Source organism: Bubalus bubalis, chromosome 18, assembly GCF_019923935.1.
Source record: "Bubalus bubalis isolate 160015118507 breed Murrah chromosome 18, NDDB_SH_1, whole genome shotgun sequence".
Taxonomy (NCBI): domain Eukaryota; kingdom Metazoa; phylum Chordata; class Mammalia; order Artiodactyla; family Bovidae; genus Bubalus; species Bubalus bubalis.
Window position 1 is genome coordinate 43213734 of NC_059174.1, and position 22436 is coordinate 43236169.

Here is a 22436-nt window from a genome sequence, read left to right on the forward strand (position 1 = left end):
GCCTGGGCCAGGCTTTCCCATGGGTGTCTGGCCAGGGCTTAAGAGCGTGCAGGTTCCCATCCTGAGTGACCTTTGACCTTAGTTTCCTCACCTGCAAACTGAGCCCCAGTGAGGTGTGAAGGAGACAACAGACGGAAGTCCTTAGCGTAGGATGCGTGGTGGCCACTCAGCACCAGCTCTGTTACTGAGACTGACTTCTGTGGCTGCTGGGGTCAGCAGGGGCTGTGGATGCCTGTTCTGCTCGTTAGAGCTGCTCGGTGGTGGCAGTGAGGAGGGTGAGGCAGCAGAGGGGACCGCAGTTCCAGCTGTGAGCTGGAACTCTGCTTTGTTCCCCCAAGGACGGTGGAAAGGGAAATAAGGAAACTGTCTACTGGTGTATTTGATTGAACCACATTTATAAATTTTCTGGAAATGTATGTTTTAGCAAGAAAATATAGAGACAAGGATTCTCAGTGCTGCAGGACAGGGCATGAAATTCTGAAGTTACACAGGGTCCCGCACACAGGAGGGCTCGTACTTGGTTTACTGCTCTGCTGCCAACATCTTGAAGTTCTTCACTTTTAAAAAATATTTTTATTTATTCATTTGACTGCACCAGGTCTTAGTTGTGGCATGAGGGGTCTTTAGTTGTGGCATGGGAACTCTTATTTGCAGCAAATGGGATCCAGGTCCCTGACCAGGGATGGAACCCAGGCCCCCTGCATTGAAAACTTGGAGTCTTAGCCACTGGACCACCAGGGAAGTCCCCAAATTCTTGATTCTTGAACAAGGGCCCTCAAATGCTTTTATTTCAAAAATATGTAATTTACTTTTTGAAAATGTAAACCATGCAGCACAGTACAACATTTTGAAGGTACAAAAGAATACAGAGTGAAAAATTCTCTCTTAGCTGTCTCATAACCACTGTTTCCTAAGAAGCCATCACTTTTCCTCCTTCCTTCCTGCCTGTTGGCTGCCTTTGTCTCTTAACAGTTTTACTGAGATATAATTCACATGCATCCTATAGTTCACCATTTCATGCACATAATTCAGTGGTTTGGGGGATATTATTATTATTTTTAATTGTCTTATTATATGTACAAAATTTTAAAGTTATTTTATTGGCATTAATTACATTTATAATATTGTATGCCCATCACCACTATTTCCAAAACTCTTTTATTACCCAAACAGAAACTCAGTACACATTAAACAATAATTCCCCGCTCCCCTCAATCCTAGTCCCTAGTAACCTAGACAGCATATTAAAAAGTAGACATATCACTTTGTTGACAAAGGTCCATATAGTCAATGCTATGGTTTTTCGAGTAGTCATGTATGGGTGTGAGAGTTGAACCCTAAAGAAGGCTGAGTGCTGAAGAACTGATGCTTTTGAACTGTGATGTTGGAGAAGACTCTTGAGAGTCCCCAAGACTACAAGGAGATCAAGCCAGTCAATCCTAAAGGAAATCTACCCTGAATATTCCTTGGAAGAGCTGGTGTGGAAGCTGAAGCTCCAATACTCTGGCCACCTGATGCAAAGAGCTGACTCATTGGAAAAGACCCTGATGCTGGGAAAGATTGAGGGCAGGAGGAGAAGGTGGCAACATCCAATGAGATGGCTAGATAACATCACTGGCTCACTGGATATGAGTTTGAGCAAACTCCAGGAGATAGTGGAGGACAGAGGAGCCTGGCATGCTGCAGTTCCTAGGGTCAAAAAGAACTGGACATAATTTAGTGACTGAATAACAGCAACAAAGTAACCTCTATTTTTTGCCTCTATGAATTTGCTTATTCTAGATATTTCATATGAATAGAATCATACATTATTTTTCCTTTTGTGTCTGGCTATTTCATTTAGCATAATGTTTTTAGGGTTCATCTAATACATGTTAAAGCATGTATTAGAGTTTCATTCCTTTTAATGACTGAACAATATTCCATAACATGTATATACTGCATTTTGTTTATCAATTGGGGAATCCTTGTGTTGCTTCTGTCTTTTAGCTATTGAAAATAATGCTGCAGTCAACATTGGTGTACAAATATCTGTTCAAGTCCCTGCTTTTAATTCTTTTGGCTATATACCTAGGAGACGAATTTCTGGATCATGTCATGAATACTGTGTATAGCTTTTTGAGAAACTTGGAACTTGCATTTTAATTTTGCAGTGGGCCTTGCAAAATTATATAGCTGTTCTTGCTAGATAATTTTGAAAATCCATACTCTTAACTGATTCTGAAGCTTGCAAGAAGCATAAGTACTTTGTTATAATTTTTTAATGTTGTCAAACCTAGTTTAGAAAATTCAAGAGGAGAAAGAAGATCTATTGTACTTACCCATGTTTTTGCTGACCATGTTCTGTCTTCTGATGTTCCAAGTTTTCCTCTTTCACCATTTTCTGTTTAGAAAAATTCCCTTTAGCCATTCCTATGGGGTAGTACTGAGGAAAAAAAATTCTCTTAAGTTTTCCTTCATCTGAAAACATCTTGATCCTCCCATCATTCCTGCAGGATATTTTTGATAGATATAGAAATCTGGATTCATAGTTGTTTTCTCTCCTCATCTGAAGGCTATCATGTCACTTTTTTCCTGACGTCCACGGTTTCTGATGAGGAATCCACTGTCATTCAAATTGTTCTTCCCCTATAAGTAAGAGGTCATTTCTCTTTTGCTATTTTCAAGATTTTTTTCTGTCCCTACTTTTCAAAAGTAGAATTATACTGTGTCTGAATATAGATTTACTTGAGTTTATCCCACTTGGGATTCACTCAGCTTTTCGAATCTGTTCTTTGCCAGATTTGGTAAAATTCCAGACATAATTTCCTTGATTATTTTTTCAGCTCTATCTTATTTCTCCTTTCTTCTGAGATGCTCCAAATGTTAGATATTTCATTATATTCTCGTAGGTTCCTAAGGCTCTCTCTTTTTTTTTTTTCAGTCTATTTTTTGGATTGGTTAATTTATAGTGTCTGTCTTCATATTTACTGATTTTCCTATATCATCTCTATTGAGTTTTATTTTTTGGTTGTTACTGTATTTTTCAGCTCTAAAATTTCCATTTGGTCATTCTTTATATCTTCTATTTGCAAAGCTTTCAATCTTTTTGGTTATTTTAAACACAATTATAATTGTCCATTAGAGCATTTTTATGCACGTGTGCTAAGTCACTTCAGTTGTGTCCGACTCTTTGTGACCCTATGTAGGCTCCTCTGTCCATGGGGATTCTCCCGGCAAGATTACTGGGGTGGGTTGCCATTTCCTTCTCCAGGGGATCTTCCTGACCCAGGGATTGAATCTGTGTCTCTTGTGCTTCCTGTACTGCAGGCGGATTCTTTACCCCTGAGCCACTGGGAAAGCCCTAGAGCATTTTTATGATGGCTGCTTAAAAATCCTTGTCAGATAACTCTAACATCTGTATTATCTAGGTATTGGCATCTGTTGACTCTCTCTCATTCATGTTGAGATTTTCCTGGCTCTTACTTAGTATGATGAGTGAATTTCAGTTTCATCTTGGACATTTTGAGTATTATGAGACTCTTAATGTTATTTAAATCTTCTGTTTTAGCAGGCTGCCTCATTAGAACCTGGCAAGAGTGGCAGTCTAGACTCCCTTTCAGCCTTTGCTGACAGTGCTGGGGATGGGATTGCAGTTTTCCCTAAGATTTTTGGTTGGAGTAAGGCAGGTATTGTCTAAAGGTTTTCTGTTCTTTTTCTAGGCTATCTCTTTGGCTAGAGAGAACAGGCTTTTCTTGGGAGCCTTTTATCCAGTCCCCATTGTTGGTGGCTCAGACGGTAAAGCATCTGTCTACGATGCGGGAGACTCGGGTTCAGTCCCTGGGTTGGGAAGATCCTTTGGAGAAGGAAATGGCAATCCACTCCAGTACTAATGCCTGGAAAGTCCCATGGACAGAGGAGCCTGGTAGGCTACAGTCCATGGGGTCGCAAAGAGTCAGACACGACTGAGTGACTTCACGTATTCTTCACGTATTCGTGTATTGTTTTGGGGGTTGCAGCTTCCCCAGTCCTCAGTTCAGGATACAAGAAGCAAAAAGAAAATTGTAGGTACTCAACAGCATGCCATCCTTGGGTCCCAAGATCCTTAGCTAGTCTGCCTTTTCTTATCCACTGTTCACAGTTTTCTATTTGCTCTATAAATGCCCCGGGTTCTTAGCTGTGCTTAACAGGAGGAATGGGGAGCAGTGCATTGACTCTGTCTTGTCCAGAACTGCAAGTGCAACACAAACATTTCCCCCAAACTTTTGTACTAAGTAAAATGGTCTTTTATGATACATGAAACTGATCTGAAATGAGAGTCCCATCCTGGAGTAGAGACCCTTGGTTTAAACCTCAGTGACAATTTCTGGATTCAGAGGAGGGCTTGCTATTTACCTCCAGTAAATGCTGGGATGGTTCTTACCCCACCAGGCACTGGGACTTGGACATTTTAAGCCTGGACACCCCTGAGAAGCTGACATTTCTTCTCCTTTGATACTACTCAGTTTGTATATGTCAAAGAACCAACACAGAGTCTAAAACTCTGACTTGGGTGCTAGAAAACAATTTATTCAACCTTTTCTTCAGTTAGATGAATTGATATTATAATCCAGGCTACTCAGAGATGCTCAATTATGTTTATAGTTTAGACTGAAAACCCTATTTGTTACAGGAGATGAGAATCATAGGGAAAATACTTTGAGGATCATGAAACAAAACAAAAAGCAGAATTCTGACAATTTTTTTTTCCCTAAAAAATAAGATAGTTTGGGCTTCCCTAGTGGCTCAGTGGTAAAGAATCTGCCTGCCAATGCAGGAGCCATGGATTAGGTCTCTGATCCCAGAAGATTCCACATGCTGTGGAGCAATGAAGCCTGTGTGCTACAGCTATTTGAGCTTGTACTCCAGAGCCCAGAAACCGCAACTGTTGAGCCTACATACCACAACTTCTGAAACCCACTCACCTAGAGCCCATTCTCTGCAACAGGGGAAGCCACTGCAATGAGAAGTCCTCACACCACAACTAAAGAGTAGCCCCCACTCGCCACAACTAGAGAAAGCCCACGAAGCAACAAAGACCCAACACAGCCGAAAATACACAAAATTTAAAAAGACATTTAAAAATTGAGAATAAGTAGCCCAAAACTTTATTAATTAAATGCCCAACATTAAAATATGCTTTAGTGGCACAGAAGACAGATAAGGAGAGAGGGAGAGGGAAAAAGAGAGCATTTGGTGTGAGGAGAAGTAAGGGGAGTGAGTAAGAGAGGGTGGTGAAGATGGGGGGGGGAAGGAGCCACGCCCCGCTGTCTGTGAGAGAAAGGAGGGGAAGGGGGAAGCAGAGCAGACCCACCTTAAACCTGAAAGGCTATTAGTCCATTAACTATCACAGACAATGTTTCCACCTGCTCTTTTTTCTGAAGCCTCAAGCAGCTCTGAATAGGGTGGTTCTCAGCCAGGGTCAATTTTGTCCCCTCGTGGACATTTGGCAGTGTCTGGGGGACATTCTTTTGGTTGTCATAATTGGGTATGGAGGCTACCAGCATGTGCTAAGGAGTGCCCAGGGATGTTGCTAAACATCCTATGATGCATAGGACATCCCCCTACCACAAAAAATTATCCAGCCAAAAAGGTCAATATTGCCATTATTGGGACCTCCTGGAATAGTGTAACATAGATTAATTAATATTTGGATCATAGTAGGCAGTGATCAAAAAAGTGATATCCATTCAGTCACAAGGCTTCAGCTCCAATGCCCACTCCACTCACCTCTGCTTTAAATATGTCTCCAGATTCTCCAGGAGTGACATGCTAATGTGTGCACCCTCTCATATGTGTTGCAGGGCACATAACAATGCCATCTCAAACTGTTGTTTCACCTTCAGTGGCCATTTCCTGTGTACAAGCTCCTGGGATAAAACCTTGAAAATATGGAATGTCCATACTGGGGAGTTTCGAAACCGTGGAGCCTGTGTGACTCTGATGCAGGGCCATGAAGGTTGCGTGAGCTCCTGCCACTTTGCCAGAGACAGTGAGTAATTAACACATCAAAGGATTCCACACCGTGGGACTGCTGGGGCCAAGCTCCTCATGTTCCATTCACATGGACCCTCCTTAGGACAGAAAGGCTTTCCAATGATGCCCACAGCGAGGGTGGATTTATTTTCCTCAAGAATCAAGAGAGAGATGCACAAGTTTGCAAGTGACAGACACTCAGCTTGATGTAGCCAAGGCAACAAAGTAAATCTATTAAGTTCTGTAATGAGCGAGTCCAAGAGCCGATCTCCCTCAGAAGTAGCCGGATCCAGACACTCAGACAATGCTCTCAGGAAGCCAACTCTTCCACTCTGCACCCCCCCGCCCCCGCCCAGCTCAGTTTCTCTTTTGTATTGATCTTTCTCCTCAGAGAGGCAAAGATGGCCTCTGGTGGTCTAGGCCAACAACAGTTCTGGCTACTGACAGTCCTAGAGGAAGAAAGACCCTCTTTCTGATGGCACCCACACAAGTCCCAGGGAAGACTCCCATTGGTTCAGCTGACACATGCCCATCTGTGAACCCGCCCCTTTCACAGGGAATGGAAGTCTCTGATTGGCCAGGCCTGGGAGACTTACCCATCCTTGGAGCTTGAGGTCAGAGTCGTGCCTTCTGAACCAGAGGCACTGAGAACAAGTGAGGGGTGTTTCCCCATGGGACATTGTGGAGCCGTTTCCAGATAAGAGGCATAGATGCGACCAGGAACAATGACAGGAAACAGCCAGGGGCAACTGGCTTCAGTGAGGGCCACGACTGCTCCTGACATCTAGGAGCCAAAATGCTGTACTCCCCGATCCTTGTGGGGAGTGGGGCTTGCTCTGCGTGACAGGGGCTGGGGGCGGGGTGCTACCGAACCAATAGGCACATAGTCAGGGCCTGACTTGTGAAATGCTTCCTTCTTCAGAAATAGCATCTCTGTAAGTCAGACCCTCCTAGGAGGTATCCCACCAGCTTCTGTCTTTGGCTTTCTATTTAGGTTTCAGAGTTGTGTATAGTCAATCGTCACTATTTGCAGATTCTGTATTTGTGAAGTTATCTACTGGGTAAAGTTTATTTGTGACCCTAAAATCAATACCTGGAGAAGGAAATGGCAACCCACTCCAGTGTTCTTGCCTGGAGAATCCCAGGGACGGGGGAGCCTGGTGGGCTGCCATCTATGGGGTCGCACAGAGTCGGACACGACTGAAGTGACTTAGCAGCAAAATCAATACGTATGGCACTTTTGCAGCCATCCATGGATATGTGCAGAGCAGCAACAAATTTGCCCTATGCACATGTTCCCAACTGAGACTGAATGAGGTGACCCTCGCCTTCTTTCAGTTCTCTTACCATAAGATGTCTTTTTTGTGATCTATTTAGTTCCACCTTTTTTTCCCCATTTTGTGCTTTTTGTTTATGATTTTGCTGTTTAAAGAGGCCCCCAAACATAGTGCTGTAGTACTGTCCAGGATCCTGATTGTGTGAAGCCTGTGATGTGCTTTACAGGGAAACACAAGATAGGCAAGCTTTGTTCAGGCATGAGTTAGAATGCCAGTGGCCATGGATTCAATGTTAACAAATAAGCAGTATATGTTAGATAAGGCATCTTTAAACAGAATCAGACAGAAAACAAAGTATTGATTGGCTGATGAAAATGTTGTGACCAGAGGCTCACAGGAACTTAATTAACCCCACATTTTCCCTATGGCCAGTCATTCATTGAGTGTTTGAGATGACTTTGTAGAGCATAACTACCATGAACATTGAGAAAAAGTGAAAGTGTTAGTTTCTCAGTCGTGTCCAACTCTTTTCGACCCCATGGACTGTACCCCACCAGGCTCCTCTGTCCATTGGATTTCCCAGGCAAGAATACTGGAGTGGGTTGCCATTCCTTTCTCCAGAGGGTCTTCCCAACCCAGGAATTGGACCTGGGTCTTCTGCATTGCAGGGAGATTCTTTACCGTCTGAGCCCCGAGGGAAGCCCAACTCTAATTGACTGGGGGCTGTTGAGTCACACCAGGAAGAGGGTTGAATGTCCTCAGGCACAGTGGCGCCTCACAGATGCACTCTCAGCCTGCTTTGGCCTCACCAGAGGGGGAAGAAGTTGGCTGAGGAAGGTTACCCCCTGAGATGCTTTCATTTGTGTTCCAGCCTCTTTTCTCGTGTCTGGAGGGTTCGACAAAACTGTGGCTATTTGGGATGTAGAAGAAGGCTACCGGAAGCTCTCCTTGAAGGTACCGATGCCAGTATCAGATAGAGGATCTGAGCGTCATTCTTTTTTAAAAAAATATATTTATTTTATTTCTTTGTTTGACTGTGCTAGGTCTTAGTTGTAGCATGTGGGGTCTTTTTTTCAGTTGCAGCATGCTGGATCTTTGGGCTTCCCAGGGGGCACAGTGGTAGAGAATCCTCCTGTCAGTGCAGGAGACATGGGTTTGATCCCTGAGTTGGGAAGATCCCCTGGAGAAGGAAATGGCAACCCACTCCAGTATTCTTACCGGGAAAATTCCATGGACAGAGGAGCCTGGCGGGCTACAATCCATGGGATTGCAAAAGAGTCGGACATGACTCAGCACATACAAGGAACTAGTAAGTATGCTGGGTCTTTAGCTGCGACATGTGGGATCTAGTTCCCTGACCAGGGATTGAACTGGGTCCCCAGCACAGGGAATGTGGAATCTTAACCACTGGACCATCAGGGAAGTCCATGAGCTTCATTCTTCAGTCATTTCATATTGGGTGCTGGGGATACAACAGTGACACAGACCTAAATATTCCCAATGGAACTGACACCTCTGTGGGAAATGACAGACAAGAAAAACAGCAAACACATCCTCAGTAGTGATGAGGGACACAGAGAACCCACAACAGGGTGATGGAATAGATTCCAGGGATTAATCCATAGTGGGGGGGCCAGGAGGGCCTCTTGGAGAAGGTGGCATTTGAGCTGAGAACTGGAGGGCAAGGAAAGACTGGATGAGTGAGGATCTTGGGGAAAGGCATTCCAGGAAAATGGAGCAGTAAAGGCAAAAACTCCGAGTAGGGGCCGTGTCTGCAAACAGCAGGAGTCCCCATACAGAGGAATGAATGTCATCATGAGGCATGCACAGACAGCTGTGGATTCCAGAATGGTGGGTGTCAACTGGGTGCCTTTGGCTGCAAGTTAGAGGAGACTCAACTCCAAGTGGCTTTGTGATATGGAGATGGATTATCGAGCACAGCGAGAATCCAGAGGGTAGGCAGTTCCAGAACCGGTGCCTCTGTTCTAGTTGTCCCCATGCCAAGATTTTTGCACACCCCTTGGTCTTGTGATTGCATGGCCAACTTTGGCTGTGAATGCAGGAGACTCCCAGGGCTGTTCTGTGTCCCCCTCTTCTCTGTGGGTTTGGAGAGGCCAGGGGAGCTTACATCATAGCACATAAATGTTCAACCTCACTCTGGTTAAAAGTCCCTTTGTGCTCCCATCAGGTCATTCTACTCTCCTTTTCCTCTTCTCCCCTCTCTCTATTATTCCACCCTCAAATTCCTGCCCTGTTGTTAAATGCACAGCAGTTTAACCTAGCTCTTCTTTTCTTCTTACCATACCTCACCGTCCACCTCTTTCCATTTGGGAAAGACCAAAGAATGAAAAAGATGCTGACATGGAGCTCCAACATCATTAAGTGTCTGAACCAGCAAGTATTTATCTCCTCTAAACTCCATTTACTGGAGGAAATTAACCCCATGTACTTAGTCACAGTGGGTGGATTTGCAGTTACTTGAAGCCAAATGCTCCCTTAGCAATAGGACCACTGAGTGATATTTCCTAGAACAAAGAAAGCAGACAAAAAACTGCAAAATGTGCTCTGTGACCAGCTGGGAATATAATTTTTCCCCATTGTGTTAAGCACCAGAGTACTATTTTAAAAAACGCATATGGTGCTGTGAGAAACACACGAATCACAGGCCTTTACACTTTGTACTCCACCTTAAATGTCGTGGGTGAAACCAGGGACACACAATTAGCTGCTCTCAAAAGCAAGCAATGTTGAATTCTTGACTTTGTTTTTCAGTTCTTGTTGTTCTTTCAAAGGTTTTTTTCCCCTCTAGATCCTCTTAAAACTCTGCTTTTCTTCAGGGCCATAATGACTGGGTGATGGATGTTTCCATTAGCAACAACAAGAAATGGATCCTCTCTGCTTCAAAGGTAAAAGTAGCCAACCTTTGAGTGACTTAAAATCTCTGTCACATTTGTGAGAATTGTTGTTAGCAGAAATGTATTGTCAAGTAAGATTCCTGAGCATTTCAGTCTGAAAGCCACACCTGGCCAGGCTGTCCCCATCCAAGGAGCTACCTGAAAATGGGGAAACTGGGTCTCTCCATTTGCTGAAGTGAGAAGTTTCCAGGTATTTCTTTGTACCATCGTTAGTTGAACTTTGTTGGAGCAAGAGCCTGTTCAGACTGGCAAATGATGGCGCCAACTGGGGGCTTTGGAGGGAAAGGGGTCAGCTTGTGGACAAGCAGACCACTCTGAAGTTCCAGGAGGGTCTTCCCTCTCTACTCTCTGCATTCTTTGATTCCCATGCCAAGGGCACATAATGGCCAGCCTGGGACATCCTGAGGGCTGCCCTCCATGTGTGAGCATCAGAGAAGTAGGGTCCCACCTTGTCCCCCAACCTTAATTAGAATCATCTCATTCTCTAGACTGGGGGTTTCTAAGTGTATAAAAATGTGGACAAGACCCTGCCTGCCATGATCAGCTTATTAGAGAGCCAATGCAGGATACTGCAACACCTGACAAAAAAAAAGAACAATAATATAATACATAATAAAAATTATATGCCAATGTGTTGTTACTTTAGCATAAAAGTATGAAAAATGATTATGTCAATTATATCTCAATAAAGCTAGAAAAAGTAAAAATACAAGCAAAGTATAAAAACGAGTATTTATTTAAAAATTATTTACTTTTCTGTCACATAAATACAATTATTTAAACAAAATAACACTAGAACTAGTCAATAACAGTATTAGTAACCTATAATAGGATAATTAAGCAAATATGGTTAAGAAAAATATGCTTTGTAATATTTCTTTCTGTCCTTTGATATAGCAATTTATTTTGACTTAAAAAAGAGACTTTATTGGTTATTTTTAAAATTTTTTTAAAGTTTTTTTTATGTGGATCATTTAAAAAATCTTTATTGAATTTGTTACAATATTATTTCTGTATTATGTTTTGGTATTTTTGGCTGCAAGGTTTATGGGATCTTAGCTTCCCTGACCTGGGATCTAACCTACATTCCTTGCATTGGAAGGCGAAGTCTTAACCACTGGACCACCAGGGAAGTCCCTTTATTGATTAGTTAAATTTTACAGGCTATATTATTGTACATTCTTAAGATATATAAATGTAAAACTTTTTAAAAAGAGAATATAAATACAATAAGATTGGTTAGACAGATACTTTATGTATTTATCTTTTCCAGCTTTATTGAGATATAACTGGCATGTAACATCGTGTCAGATTAAGAGGTACAAGGTGTGGTCTGATAACACATATATATTGCAAATGCTTGCCACCATTTGTGCTGTGCTAAGTTGCTTCAATCGTGTCCCACTCTTGCGAACCTGTGGGCTGTGGCCCACCAGGCTCCTCTGTCCATGGGATTCTCCAAGCAAGAATACTGGAGTGGGTTGCCATACCTTCCTCCAGGGGATCTTCCCAACCCAGGGATCAAACCCAGGTCTCCTTGCATTGCAGGCAGATTCTTTACCGCTGAGCCAGCGGGAAGCCCAGTTGTTAGTCGCTCAGTTGTGTCTGACTGTTTGCAAGTCCATGGACTGTAGTCTGCCAGGTTCCTCCTCCGTCCATGGGAATCTCCAGGCAAGAATACTGGAGTGGGTCGCCATTTCCTTCTCCGGGAGATCTTCCCAACCCAGGGATCACACCCCGGTCTTCTTGTTTTGCAGGCGGATTCTTTACTGTTGGAACCACCAGGGAAGCCCTCTTACCACCACAGCCTGAGCTCCACCATTTCATATAATTAGCATTTCTATTTTTGTAACAAGACCATTTAATATCTACTCTGTTAGCAAATTTCAAATATATTATACAGGATTATTATCTGTAATCAGCATGCTGTACATTAGAGCCCCAGAACTTGTTAATCTTATAATTGAAAGTTTGTGTCCTTTGACCCAAATATCTCTCCATTTCCCTCCTGCCCTCTCCCAGCCTCTGGTAACCACTACTCTACTCTGTTTTTTATAAATTTTTTTCTTTTTTTTTTTTAAGATTCCACATATCATTGAGATCGCACAATACTTGTCTTTTTCTGTCTGACTTATTTCATTTAGCATAATGCCCTCAACGTTCATCCTTGTCACAAATGGTGGAATGTCCTTATTTCTCATGGCCTAATAATATCCCAAATACACATACACACACATATATAAACTACATCCACTTTATCCATTCATTCACTGTAGAGTGTTTAGCTTGTTTTCATACCTTGGTTTTATGAGTGATGCTGCAATGAACATGGGGGTGCAGATATCTCTTTGAGATCCTGTTTTTATTTCCTCGGGATATACACCCAGAAGAGGGATTCCTGGATCATGTGATAGTTCCATTCTCAATTTTTTTTTTGAGGCTCCTCCAATACTTTTTTCCATAGCGCCTATACCAATTGACATTGCAACCTACAGTTCACAGCACTTCCCTTGTCTCCATGTTCTCACCAACACTTAACTTTTTGATAATAGCCATTCTAACAGTAAGGTGATATCTCATTGTGGTTTTGATTTACATTTCCTTAATAATTAGTGATGCTGAGCACATTTTCATGTACCTGTTGGTCATTTGTATGTCTTTTTTGGAAAATTGCTTATTCAGTTTCTCTTTTATTGCTATTGTTGTTATTGAATTCTGTGAGTTTTTTTATGAGTTTTGAATATAAATATTTTCTCTTTATGGTTTCAGGTCTTATGTTTAAATCTTTAATTCATATGAGTTAATTTTTTTTGAGTTGTATAGATAGGGACCCAGTTTCATTCTTCTCTATGTAGTTATCTAGTTCTCCCAGCATTGCTTTTTTGTGGGAGAGGGCGAGGGTGGGATGATTTGAGAGAATGGCATTGAAACATGTATATTATCATATGTGAAACAAATCGCCAGTCCAGGTTCGATGCATGAGACAGGGTGCTCAGGGCTGGTGCACTGGGATGACCCTGAGGGATGGGATGGGGAGGGAGTTGGGAGGGGAGTTCAGGATGGGGAACACATGTACACCCATGGCTGATTCATGTCAATGTATGGCAAAACCACTACAATATTGTAAAGTAATTAGCCTCCAATTAAAACAAATAAATTTATATTAAAAAATCATTTCCTTTTTAAAAATTTATTTATTTTTTAAAGGATAATTGCTTTACAAAATTTTGTTTTCTGTCAAACCTCAACATGAATCAGCCATAGGTATACCCCCTCCCTCTTGAACCTCCCTCCCATCTCCCTCCCCATCCCACCCCTCTAGGTTGATACATAGCCCCTGTTTGAGTTTCCTGAGACATACAGCAAATTCCCGTTGGCTATCTATTTTACATATGGTAATATAAGTTTCCATGTTACTCTCTCCATACATCTCACCCTCTCCTCCCCTCTCCCCATGACCATAAGTCTGTTCTCTATGTCTGTTTCTCCATTGCTGCCCTGCAAATAAATTCTTCGATACCATCTTTCTATATTCTGTATATATGCATTCAGATCAGATCAGATCAGTCGCTCAGTCGTGTCCAACTCTTTGCGACCCCATGAATCGCAGCACGCCAGGCCTCCCTGTCCATCACCAACTCCTGGACTTCACTCAGACTCACGTCCATTGAGTCAGTGATTCCATCCAGCCATCTCATCCTCTGTCGTCCCCTTCTCCTCTTGCCCCCAGTCCCTCCTAGCATCAGAGTCCTTTCCAATGAGTCAACTTTTCGCATGAGGTGGCCAAAGTACTGGAGTTTCAGCTTTAGCATCATTCCTTCCAAAGAAATCCCAGGGCTGATCTCCTTCAGAATGGACTGGTTGGATCTCCTTGCAGTCCAAGGGACTCTCAAGAGTCTTCTCCAACACCACAGTTCAAAAGCATCAATTCTTCGGCGCTCAGCCTTCTTCACAGTCCAACTCTCACATCCATACATGAACACTGGAAAAACCATAGTCTTGACTAGACGAACCTTTGTTGGCAAAGTAATGTCTCTGCTTTTGAATATGCTGTCAAGGTTGGCTATAACTTTCCTTCCAAGGAGTAAGCGTCTTTTAATTTCATGGCTGCAGTCACCATCTGTAGTGATTTTGGAGCCCCAGAAAAATAAAGTCTGACACTGTTTCCACTGTTTCCCCATCTATTTTCCATGAAGTGATGGGACCAGATGCCGTGATCTTCGTTTTCTGAATGTTGAGCTCTAAGCCAACTTTTTCACTCTCCACTTTCACTTTCATCAAGAGGCTTTTGAGTTCCTCTTCACTTTCTGCCATAAGGGTGGTGTCATCTGCATATCTGAGGTTATTGATATCTCTCCCGGCAATCTTGATTCCAGCTGTGCTTCTTCCAGCCCAGCGTTTCTCATGATGTACTCTGCATATAAGTTAAATAAGCAGGGTGACAATATACAGCCTTGACGTACTCCTTTTCCTATTTGGAAACAGTCTGTTGTTCCATGTCCAGTTCTAACTGTTGCTTCCTGACCTGCATATAGGTTTCTCAAGAGGCAGGTCAGGTGGTCTGGTATTCCCATCTCTTTCAGAATTTTCCACAGTTTATTGTGATCCACATAGTCAAAGGCTTTGGCATAGTCAATAAAGCATAAATATATGCTTTTCTGGAACTCTCTTGCTTTTTCAATGATCCAGTGGATGTTGTGTGGGTTTTGCCAAAATCACGTCATGTTATCACCATCACAGTATCATACAGAACAATCTCACTGTCCTCAAAACTCAAAACTCCTTCTGCTGTACCTGCTCACCCTCCCCTTCTTCCCTAGAACCCCTGGCAACCATGGGCCTGTTTACTGGCTCCATATTTTTGCCTTTCGCATAATCTTATGTAGTTGGGATCATATAGTATGTAGCCTTTTCAGAGGTGGTTTCTTTCATTTAGAAATACGTATTTAAGGCTTCTCCTTTTGGTGACTTGACAGCTCTCGTCTATTTTTTCTCACTGAATAATATTCCGTCACATAAATGAACTACAGCCTCTCTATTCTCTTATTCAGGGACATCTTTTTTGTTTCCACTCCTGGGGATGTGGGACTTCTGGTGCTAAGGCTAAGATAGTGCTAGACAAACTGGGACAGTCGGTCACCCTAACTCTGTCACTCTGCAGGTGGAAGTTCTCTGCATGAAACCTGGATGCCATGCACTTCCCTGGGCCGTCCAAGCCTAATGAGCCCATTTTGTGACTGCTGGTTTCTTGTTTAACTTCTTTTAGGATAGGACTGTGAGGCTATGGAATATTGAAGAAATTGACCAAATTCCCTTGGTAATCGAGCACAAAAAGACCCAAGGCTTAAAGGTGAAACAGGTTGGTATTGGGTAAAACAAAGCCAACTGAAGGCTTTCATTAGTTCTCTCTACAAATTGATTTATTTTTTGTACAAATATTTCTTGGACAACTGGGGATAAAACTATGAACAAACAGACTGAAATTTTTGCCCCGAGGGAGCTTACATTTCTAAAAGGGAAGATAAACAATGAATAAAGAAATAAGAAATGTATGTAGTAATTCACATGGTCATAGGTACTTTGGAGGAAAATATCAGGAAGGGAAATGGGAAGGCTGGTGGTATGGCTTTCTAAATGGGGGTCAGGAGAGGTCTCATTGAGAAGGTGACATTTGTTCAAAGATTTGAAGGTGGGGAGGGAGTGAGCTGTGAGCTGTGAAGCTGTTTTAGGGGAAGAACATCCCAGCAGAGGGAACAGCCCATGTAGAGACCCTGAGGCAGGACTGAGCCTGGTGCTGAAGAGTGGAATGAGTGGGGAGATGAGGCCCGAGGACATCCTGGAGGAATGGCTGGCACACAGCTGGACTCCGTGTGGGCCTCCTAAGCTCCGTCAGCAGAACCCTGGCCAGGTCCCCAGTGCCCCGTTTCCCATGGATGGAACTCAAACCCCAGTTCTCTGGTGGATGATCATGGTGGGCACAGCTGTTTCACCAGGTGTAGCCAGGACTAGCCCCGGGCAGTGGAGGCCAGTGCCTGCTGGGGCCTTGCAGTGCAGGCACCTGGCTACCCCTTCCCGAAGCTGAGGAGTCCCCGTGGGCCCTTGTGAATCCTGGAATCCCCCAGGTTTGTCTCTGTTCAGAAGGTCGCCCAGCTGATAGCTACCACTTCTGGGGATGGCTAATTGGCTGAGTGCTGAAGGATGAACACTTTTGAACTGTGCTTTTGGAGAAGACTCTTGAGAGTCCCTTGGATTGCAAGGAGATCAAACCAGTCCATCCTAAAGGAAATCAGTCCTGAAAATTCATTGGAAGGACTGATGCTGAAGCTGAAGCTCCAATCCTTTGGCCACCTGATGTGAAGAGCCTACTCATTGGAAAAGACTCTGATGCTGGGAAAGATTGAAGTCAGGAGGAGAAGGGGTTGACAGAGGATGAGATGGTTGGATAGCATCACTGACTCGATGGACATGAGTCTGAGCAAACTTGGAGAGATAGTGAAGGACAGGGAGGCCTGGCATGCTGCAGTCCATGGGGTTGCAAAGAGTTGGACATGACTGAGTGATGGAACAACAAGAATAGCAATTGGGGAATGGCACTGGGGGCAGGGAGGTGATGGGTGGGTCCCCCATGGAACCGCATCTTTGTGGCCAGCTGATCCTCATGGTCTTTGCAGCCATGTTGGCCCTTAGTCCCTGGAAGCTGACTGGCCACAGAGCAGTGCTTGTGTCTCCACCTGCCACCGGGGCGGGATCCAGGGACTGCCTCCTCCGAGCCCTGCTGTCCTGGGCTTGGGTCGTGGGGAATTATGCTATAGAATAAGGTAGGTAAAGGATCAAATACATTTCTTTCTTGTAAAAGGAAGGAAAGAAACCTACTTGAAGCTGTAGCAAAGATGAGCTTGCTGCATTTGACTTGCTCTGAATCAATGTGAGAAATCCTGGAGGCCAGGTTTCCCAGAGGACCTACCCTGGGTGGGGTTTGCCCCACCTCCCCTGCAGGCTTTGGGGCCCTAGAGAGGGCAAGGGTGGCAAAGCATAGGGGCTTGGAGAGCAAGGGTGGAGGCTTGCCACCTGCAGGCTGGTCTCGGGGTACCTTGCTGTGGTGGGACCCTCTGAGAGACCTCTGTTCATGGCCCAAGAGTCCATCCCATGGTGCTGCTCACTTGTTGGTGGGAAAATGTGACAAGCAAGCTGTGTCACTCTACCCACTGTCCTTTGGGTGCTTCGGCCAGAAACAGGCTGAGACAGAGGAGGATGTTTAGCATCTTTATCATGTTCCTGCTTTGTTCAGAAGTCTTGCCTACTTGATGCGCTTTTAAAAGCTAGGTGTCCCGAGGACGTCAGGTAGTTAGGATACCCCTTGGCTCTGCAGTTTCGCTCTGCACAGAGCAGAGGGTGATAGTTAGACATCCACCCCCAGTCCTTGCCATTGTCAAGTGGCTTTCCACTTCCCCCTCCCCCTCACCCACTGCTGGGACCCCACAGCAGGGGACACGAGTTGGCAGGACCTGTGTAGCTTTTGTGAGGGAAGAGAGGGGAAAGCCTGAGCTCATTCTCTCTCAGCAGTCTGCAGTTTCCATCTTTGTAGGCTTAGAGACCCCAGAGAGGAGAGGCAGCTCTTGCCTCAGCCCGGCCCCAGGTGGTTGGATCAGGGGGGAAGAATTCTAAACCGTATGCCTCGATCTCCTCTGATCAGCACCTCCTTTCTACTCTTTTAAAATATTTCATGTCAGTGTGAAGAATGTGACAGTCCTTTCTCCATCTACGAAAGCGACATCTTTTCTGAAACAGTCACCAAATGTGTGCTCTGCCGGATGAATGAGACAGACTTGTCAACAGAGGCCTCACGCTCATCAGGAGAGGCCTCACTGTCAAGGGAGAGCAGCCCAGATGAGGATGGCTGATGGCCACAAGACCCTTTGGGTGACTTGAGCCCAGGTCACCTGTCACGTAGGCTTGGGGGCTCTGCAGAGACCTCTCTCTGGGGCCCCTCCCCAGTGGGTGGGCCCATCAGAATAAGGCAGGGGCCAGGCCAGGCTCTGGCTGGACTCCCACCACTGCTTGGCCTCCTCAGCTCCACAGCACCTCAGGGATCCCTTTGTCTGTAGTTTTCATGCAGAATAAATCTAGATGCTTTTGGAAAACAGTGCGTGTGTGAATTCTAGAAACATTTTGGCTATTTCTATGTCCTGGTGTTCATCCTGTCTCATTTTGGGAACATATTCTGGTCTCTGGGTTTGCCCTGTAAAGCAGTCATTGGGTGCTGGCACCAGTAACCCCTGAGGAAGGGTCTGTGGAATGAAGAGGAAGCTGTGTAGCCCCCTCTGTGGAAGGGACTGTACTGTGGCCCTCTGGGTGCCTCCCTGGCTGATGCACCCAGATGGTCACCTGCCCAGAGCTGAGGAAGATCTCGTTAGGCAGGTAGGTGAGGGCATTTCCATCACAGAATGCTGCTTGTTTTCCACCCCAGTGTCCTCAACTTCCAGAATGCCCAAGCATGTGTACAGCCTCCTTCCTGCTTCCACAGCATCGAATACAACATAAATCAATTACTGCACAAAGAGTGAAGGTTTCAGGTAAACAAGAAGGGCTCCCTTTTCCATTCGGTATGGCTTACAGGAGTCCCATCAGGTTTCCCTGGTGGCTCAGATGGTAAAGCATCCGCCTGCGGGAGACCTGGGTTTGATCCCTGGGTTGGGAAGATCCCCTGGAGGAGGGCATGGCAACCGTCTCCAGAGTTCTGGCCTGGAGAATCCCATGGACAGAGGAGCCTGGCAGGCGACATCTGGACTACCCCCATGGGGTCGCAGAGTCCGATACAACTGAGCGACTCAGCACAGCACAGGATTTCCATCAAATATCATTAGTATGCCCCTTGGTCCCTCTTAAAAACTTAGGCGCAGGACTGATTTACTTAATGTTAATTGACTGGCATCCTAGAATTCTGTCCAAGAGCACCCTAACCCGGTAGTCATTGCCTAGGCAGGCCCTGTGCTTGGTGCTGCCCTCCTTCGTCACAACAGGGGTGACTGCCCAGCTTCAGCAGACTGTTCAGTATTTATCCATTAATTTACAAGAATGATGATGGATGGTACACGGCAAAACTCCACTGAATGGCCTCCAAGTATTGGAAGAGAAGTCGTATCCCTTCTCCCTCACACGAAGACACGCAGAGATTATTTTTCCTCACTGTGGAGGAGGATGGACAGCCTGCATGTATCAACATTGTCCCCAGGGATGGACACTTAGGTTGCTTTTCCTTTTTGACTTTTACAAACAGTACTGGAACGAACCTTCTTGTGTACATAGGTTTGCAGAGACTGACATTCCTCCTGTGGATGAAACTCTCCCACTGGAGAAATCTCTGGGTCAATGAATTAGCAGGTTTCGGGTTTGTTGCTGCTCAAAAGCCCTCTGAAAAGTGTTGCGAGGAAGGGGCTGATGTGTCTGAGTGAGGAGCCCCAGAAGGCGTGAAGAAGAAGCCTTGGTCGGTAGGGCTCTGCTTTTCTCTGGCAGCAGAATCCTCCCACGTATGGCGTTGATGCTCCAAGGGCGGCAGCCTAGGCCCCTTGAAGCTCTGGATCCTTCAGTGCTTATTCAGGGTCCCCTCGGTGCCCCGGATTCTTTCTGTGCTCAGGGACCGCGGAAGGGGCCCAGTGGAACCTAGAGGTCTGGTGTTGACCGGCGGGCGAATGAGCCCCCAGAACTGGCGGCGCCCGAGATCACGGTGGCTAGTGTGCGGCCGAGGAGGGCAATCGGTTTCCCAGGCTGAGGGCGCCAGTGTTATGGGTCCGACGAGTGGTCACCGCGGGACCACCGCCGGGTGTGAGCCGAGACCCGACGCGGGGGCAGCCGGCGGCCAGGCAGCGCTCGCGGGGCCGGGATCTCTGGAGCGGGAGGGGCTCGGCCTTGCCGGACAGCGTGGGGCTTCCCTGCACCAGTTATGGAGGGCCGGGGACCGGACCTTGCGCGAGCATCCCCTAAAGACGGGCCATCCTGGCTCCACGTCGGTGAGCCGATAGCACAACACTGAGATCACCGGCCCCCTCAGCTCACTGTCCGAGCTTCCGGTTTCAGAGCGCCCCTGGTCTAAGTTGCCTGTGACCGAGACCTTGCACTGCGCATGCGTCATCCACCAACAAAGTTTGTGCGCATGCGCGCAGCCTATGTAGTAAACAGTGATGAGGAACAGATTTGCAAAGCAGAAACGCGGGTGGCGCCGTGGCTTAGTTGGTTAAAGCGCCTGTCTAGTAAACAGGAGATCCTGGGTTCGAATCCCAGCGGTGCCTCAACCGAGCGTCCCGGCTCTCTTTTTACCCACCACCCAATTTTGCTGCGCCTCTACCCTGTTCCTCCTCGCTTTGGGGGTGTGACAGGAGGCTTTGTTGTAGTTCAGTCTCTGTCGTGTCTGACCCTTTGCGACCCAATGGATGGTTGCACGCCAGGCTTCCCTGGACTTCATTATCTCTGGGAGTTTGCTCAAACTCAGGTCCGTGGAGTCGGTGATTCCATGCACCCTAACCCTAACGCTAACCCTCTCATCCTCTGTCTCCCTCTTCTACTGCCATCAATCTTTCCTAGCATCAGGGGAAAGAGAGAGCTTAATAAGCCATTTTAGTCAGCCCCTGCCCGTGGCGCGGTGGGGAGCTGGCCCTCCTCGGAGTCCCTAGAGTTTCTTGAGTGGCAGGGGATCATTGACTGGGGCTTTGGTGCCGAGGGGACGCTAGCTGGAGGCGGCGCAGGACTTCCCTTTAGCCGTGGGAACACTCTGGGGTTGGAGACCTGCACAGGTCCCGCGGCGGCTGCGTGGTGAGGCCGAGCCCTCGCGCTCCTCCATCGATTTCTCAGTGCTGGGCGCCCCTCACACAGGTCTCCCGACTTACTCCTCTCTCTCCAGCCACACGATCCGGATCATTGTTCCCCAGACTGAAAGACGGGTTCGATGAGGTCAAGGGAGGTCCAAAGTTGCCGGAGAGAAAGGAGGATTGAACCCCGCCAGAGCGACTCTCGGGGTGATAAAAGTATGACATTTCCAGGGAGGGAGCCTCAAATGGGACTCCCTGTGCCAAGTTTAGAGCCAGCTGCTCCGAGGTGCCTTCTGTGAGGCTGAATCCTAAGGCCCGGAGCTGCACAAGTAGATAGATGATTGTGGGTTCTGACCCCGAGCAATTGTATCGGAGTCTCTGGCGGGGGCAATAAGGCCTTGGAAAGAAAAGAACAAGTTATCCAGGAATTCTCATGTCAACCTCAACAATTTTCCTGTTAGATGCTTCAGGACAGTCCCGACGAGTCGCAGAAATGGCAGTTTATGGCATCAGCGTCTGTACGCAGATCACCTGCTCCAGAAGCTGCACCTTTCTCGCCTTCTCCCATGGTTCTGAGTGTGTGTGTGTGTGTGTGTGTGTGTTTCCCTCTTTGTTGCGGGTGGGTTCTTGCCCTTTGCCGCTTGTTTGGTTTTGTTTGGTGTTGCAAAGGAAAACTTGTAGGACTACTTTGAGGCTTTGCATTTCTGATAGGAGAATCCTCCTAACCCAATTGGAGAAGAAGACTTTATTGGTCATAGGGCTTGAGTCATTTTTTTTCTGGCACATCTTTACTGCTAGCCTGAGGTATTCGGAGTCAGTTTTGAGCATTTGCCTGTTAGATAGATAAGGGGAGTCCTTGGTTGGGAGTGTGAATCTGGGTCTTAGGGAAAGTCCTCTGGAGAAAAGCATCTCTGAGCCATCACGCCTTTGTGCCGGCTTACCTGGTGGCGCAGATGGAAAAGAATGTACCCGCAATGCGGGAGTCCTGGGTTTGATCCTTGGGTTGGGAAGATCCCCTGGAGAAGGGCATGGCAACCCAATCCAGTATTCTTTTTTTTTTTTTTACATTTTTAACTTTTTTTTAATTGAAGGATAATTGCTTTACAGAATTTTGTTGTTTTCTGTCTAATCTCAACATGAATCAGCCATAGGTATACATATATCCCCTCCCTTTTGAACCTCCCTCCCATCTCCCTCCCCATCCCACCCCTCTAGGTTGATACAGAGCCCCTTGGTTTCCTGAGACATACAGCAAATTCCCGTTGACTATCTATTTTACATATGGTAATGTAAGTTTCCATGTTACTCTCTCCATACATCTCACCCTCTCCTCCCCCCTCCCCATGTCCATAAGTCTATTCTCTATGTCTGTTTCTCCATTGCTGCCCTGTAAATAAATTCTTCAGTACTATTTTTCTAGATTCCATATATATGCATTAGCGTATGAT

At 45.8% G+C, this 22436-nt stretch overlaps 1 protein-coding gene and 1 non-coding gene across 2 annotated transcripts in view; both read left to right on the forward strand.

The window, feature by feature from the left end:
- WDR88 (WD repeat domain 88) overlaps positions 1–18908 on the forward strand; it is a 45665-nt gene extending 26757 nt beyond the window's left edge. Inside the window, exons 7-11 of the mRNA XM_006061400.4 lie at positions 5823–6010; positions 8143–8225; positions 10109–10177; positions 15453–15545; positions 17917–18908. Coding sequence (XP_006061462.4) covers positions 5823–6010; positions 8143–8225; positions 10109–10177; positions 15453–15545; positions 17917–18087 — 604 coding nt within the window. The 3' untranslated portion in view covers positions 18088–18908. The remainder of the gene's footprint in view (positions 1–5822; positions 6011–8142; positions 8226–10108; positions 10178–15452; positions 15546–17916) is intronic.
- Positions 18909–20398: 1490 nt separating this feature from the next.
- TRNAT-AGU lies at positions 20399–20472 on the forward strand. Its single transcript has one exon. It is a non-coding gene; the product is annotated as a tRNA-Thr (tRNA).
- The last annotated feature ends 1964 nt before the right edge of the window (positions 20473–22436 follow it).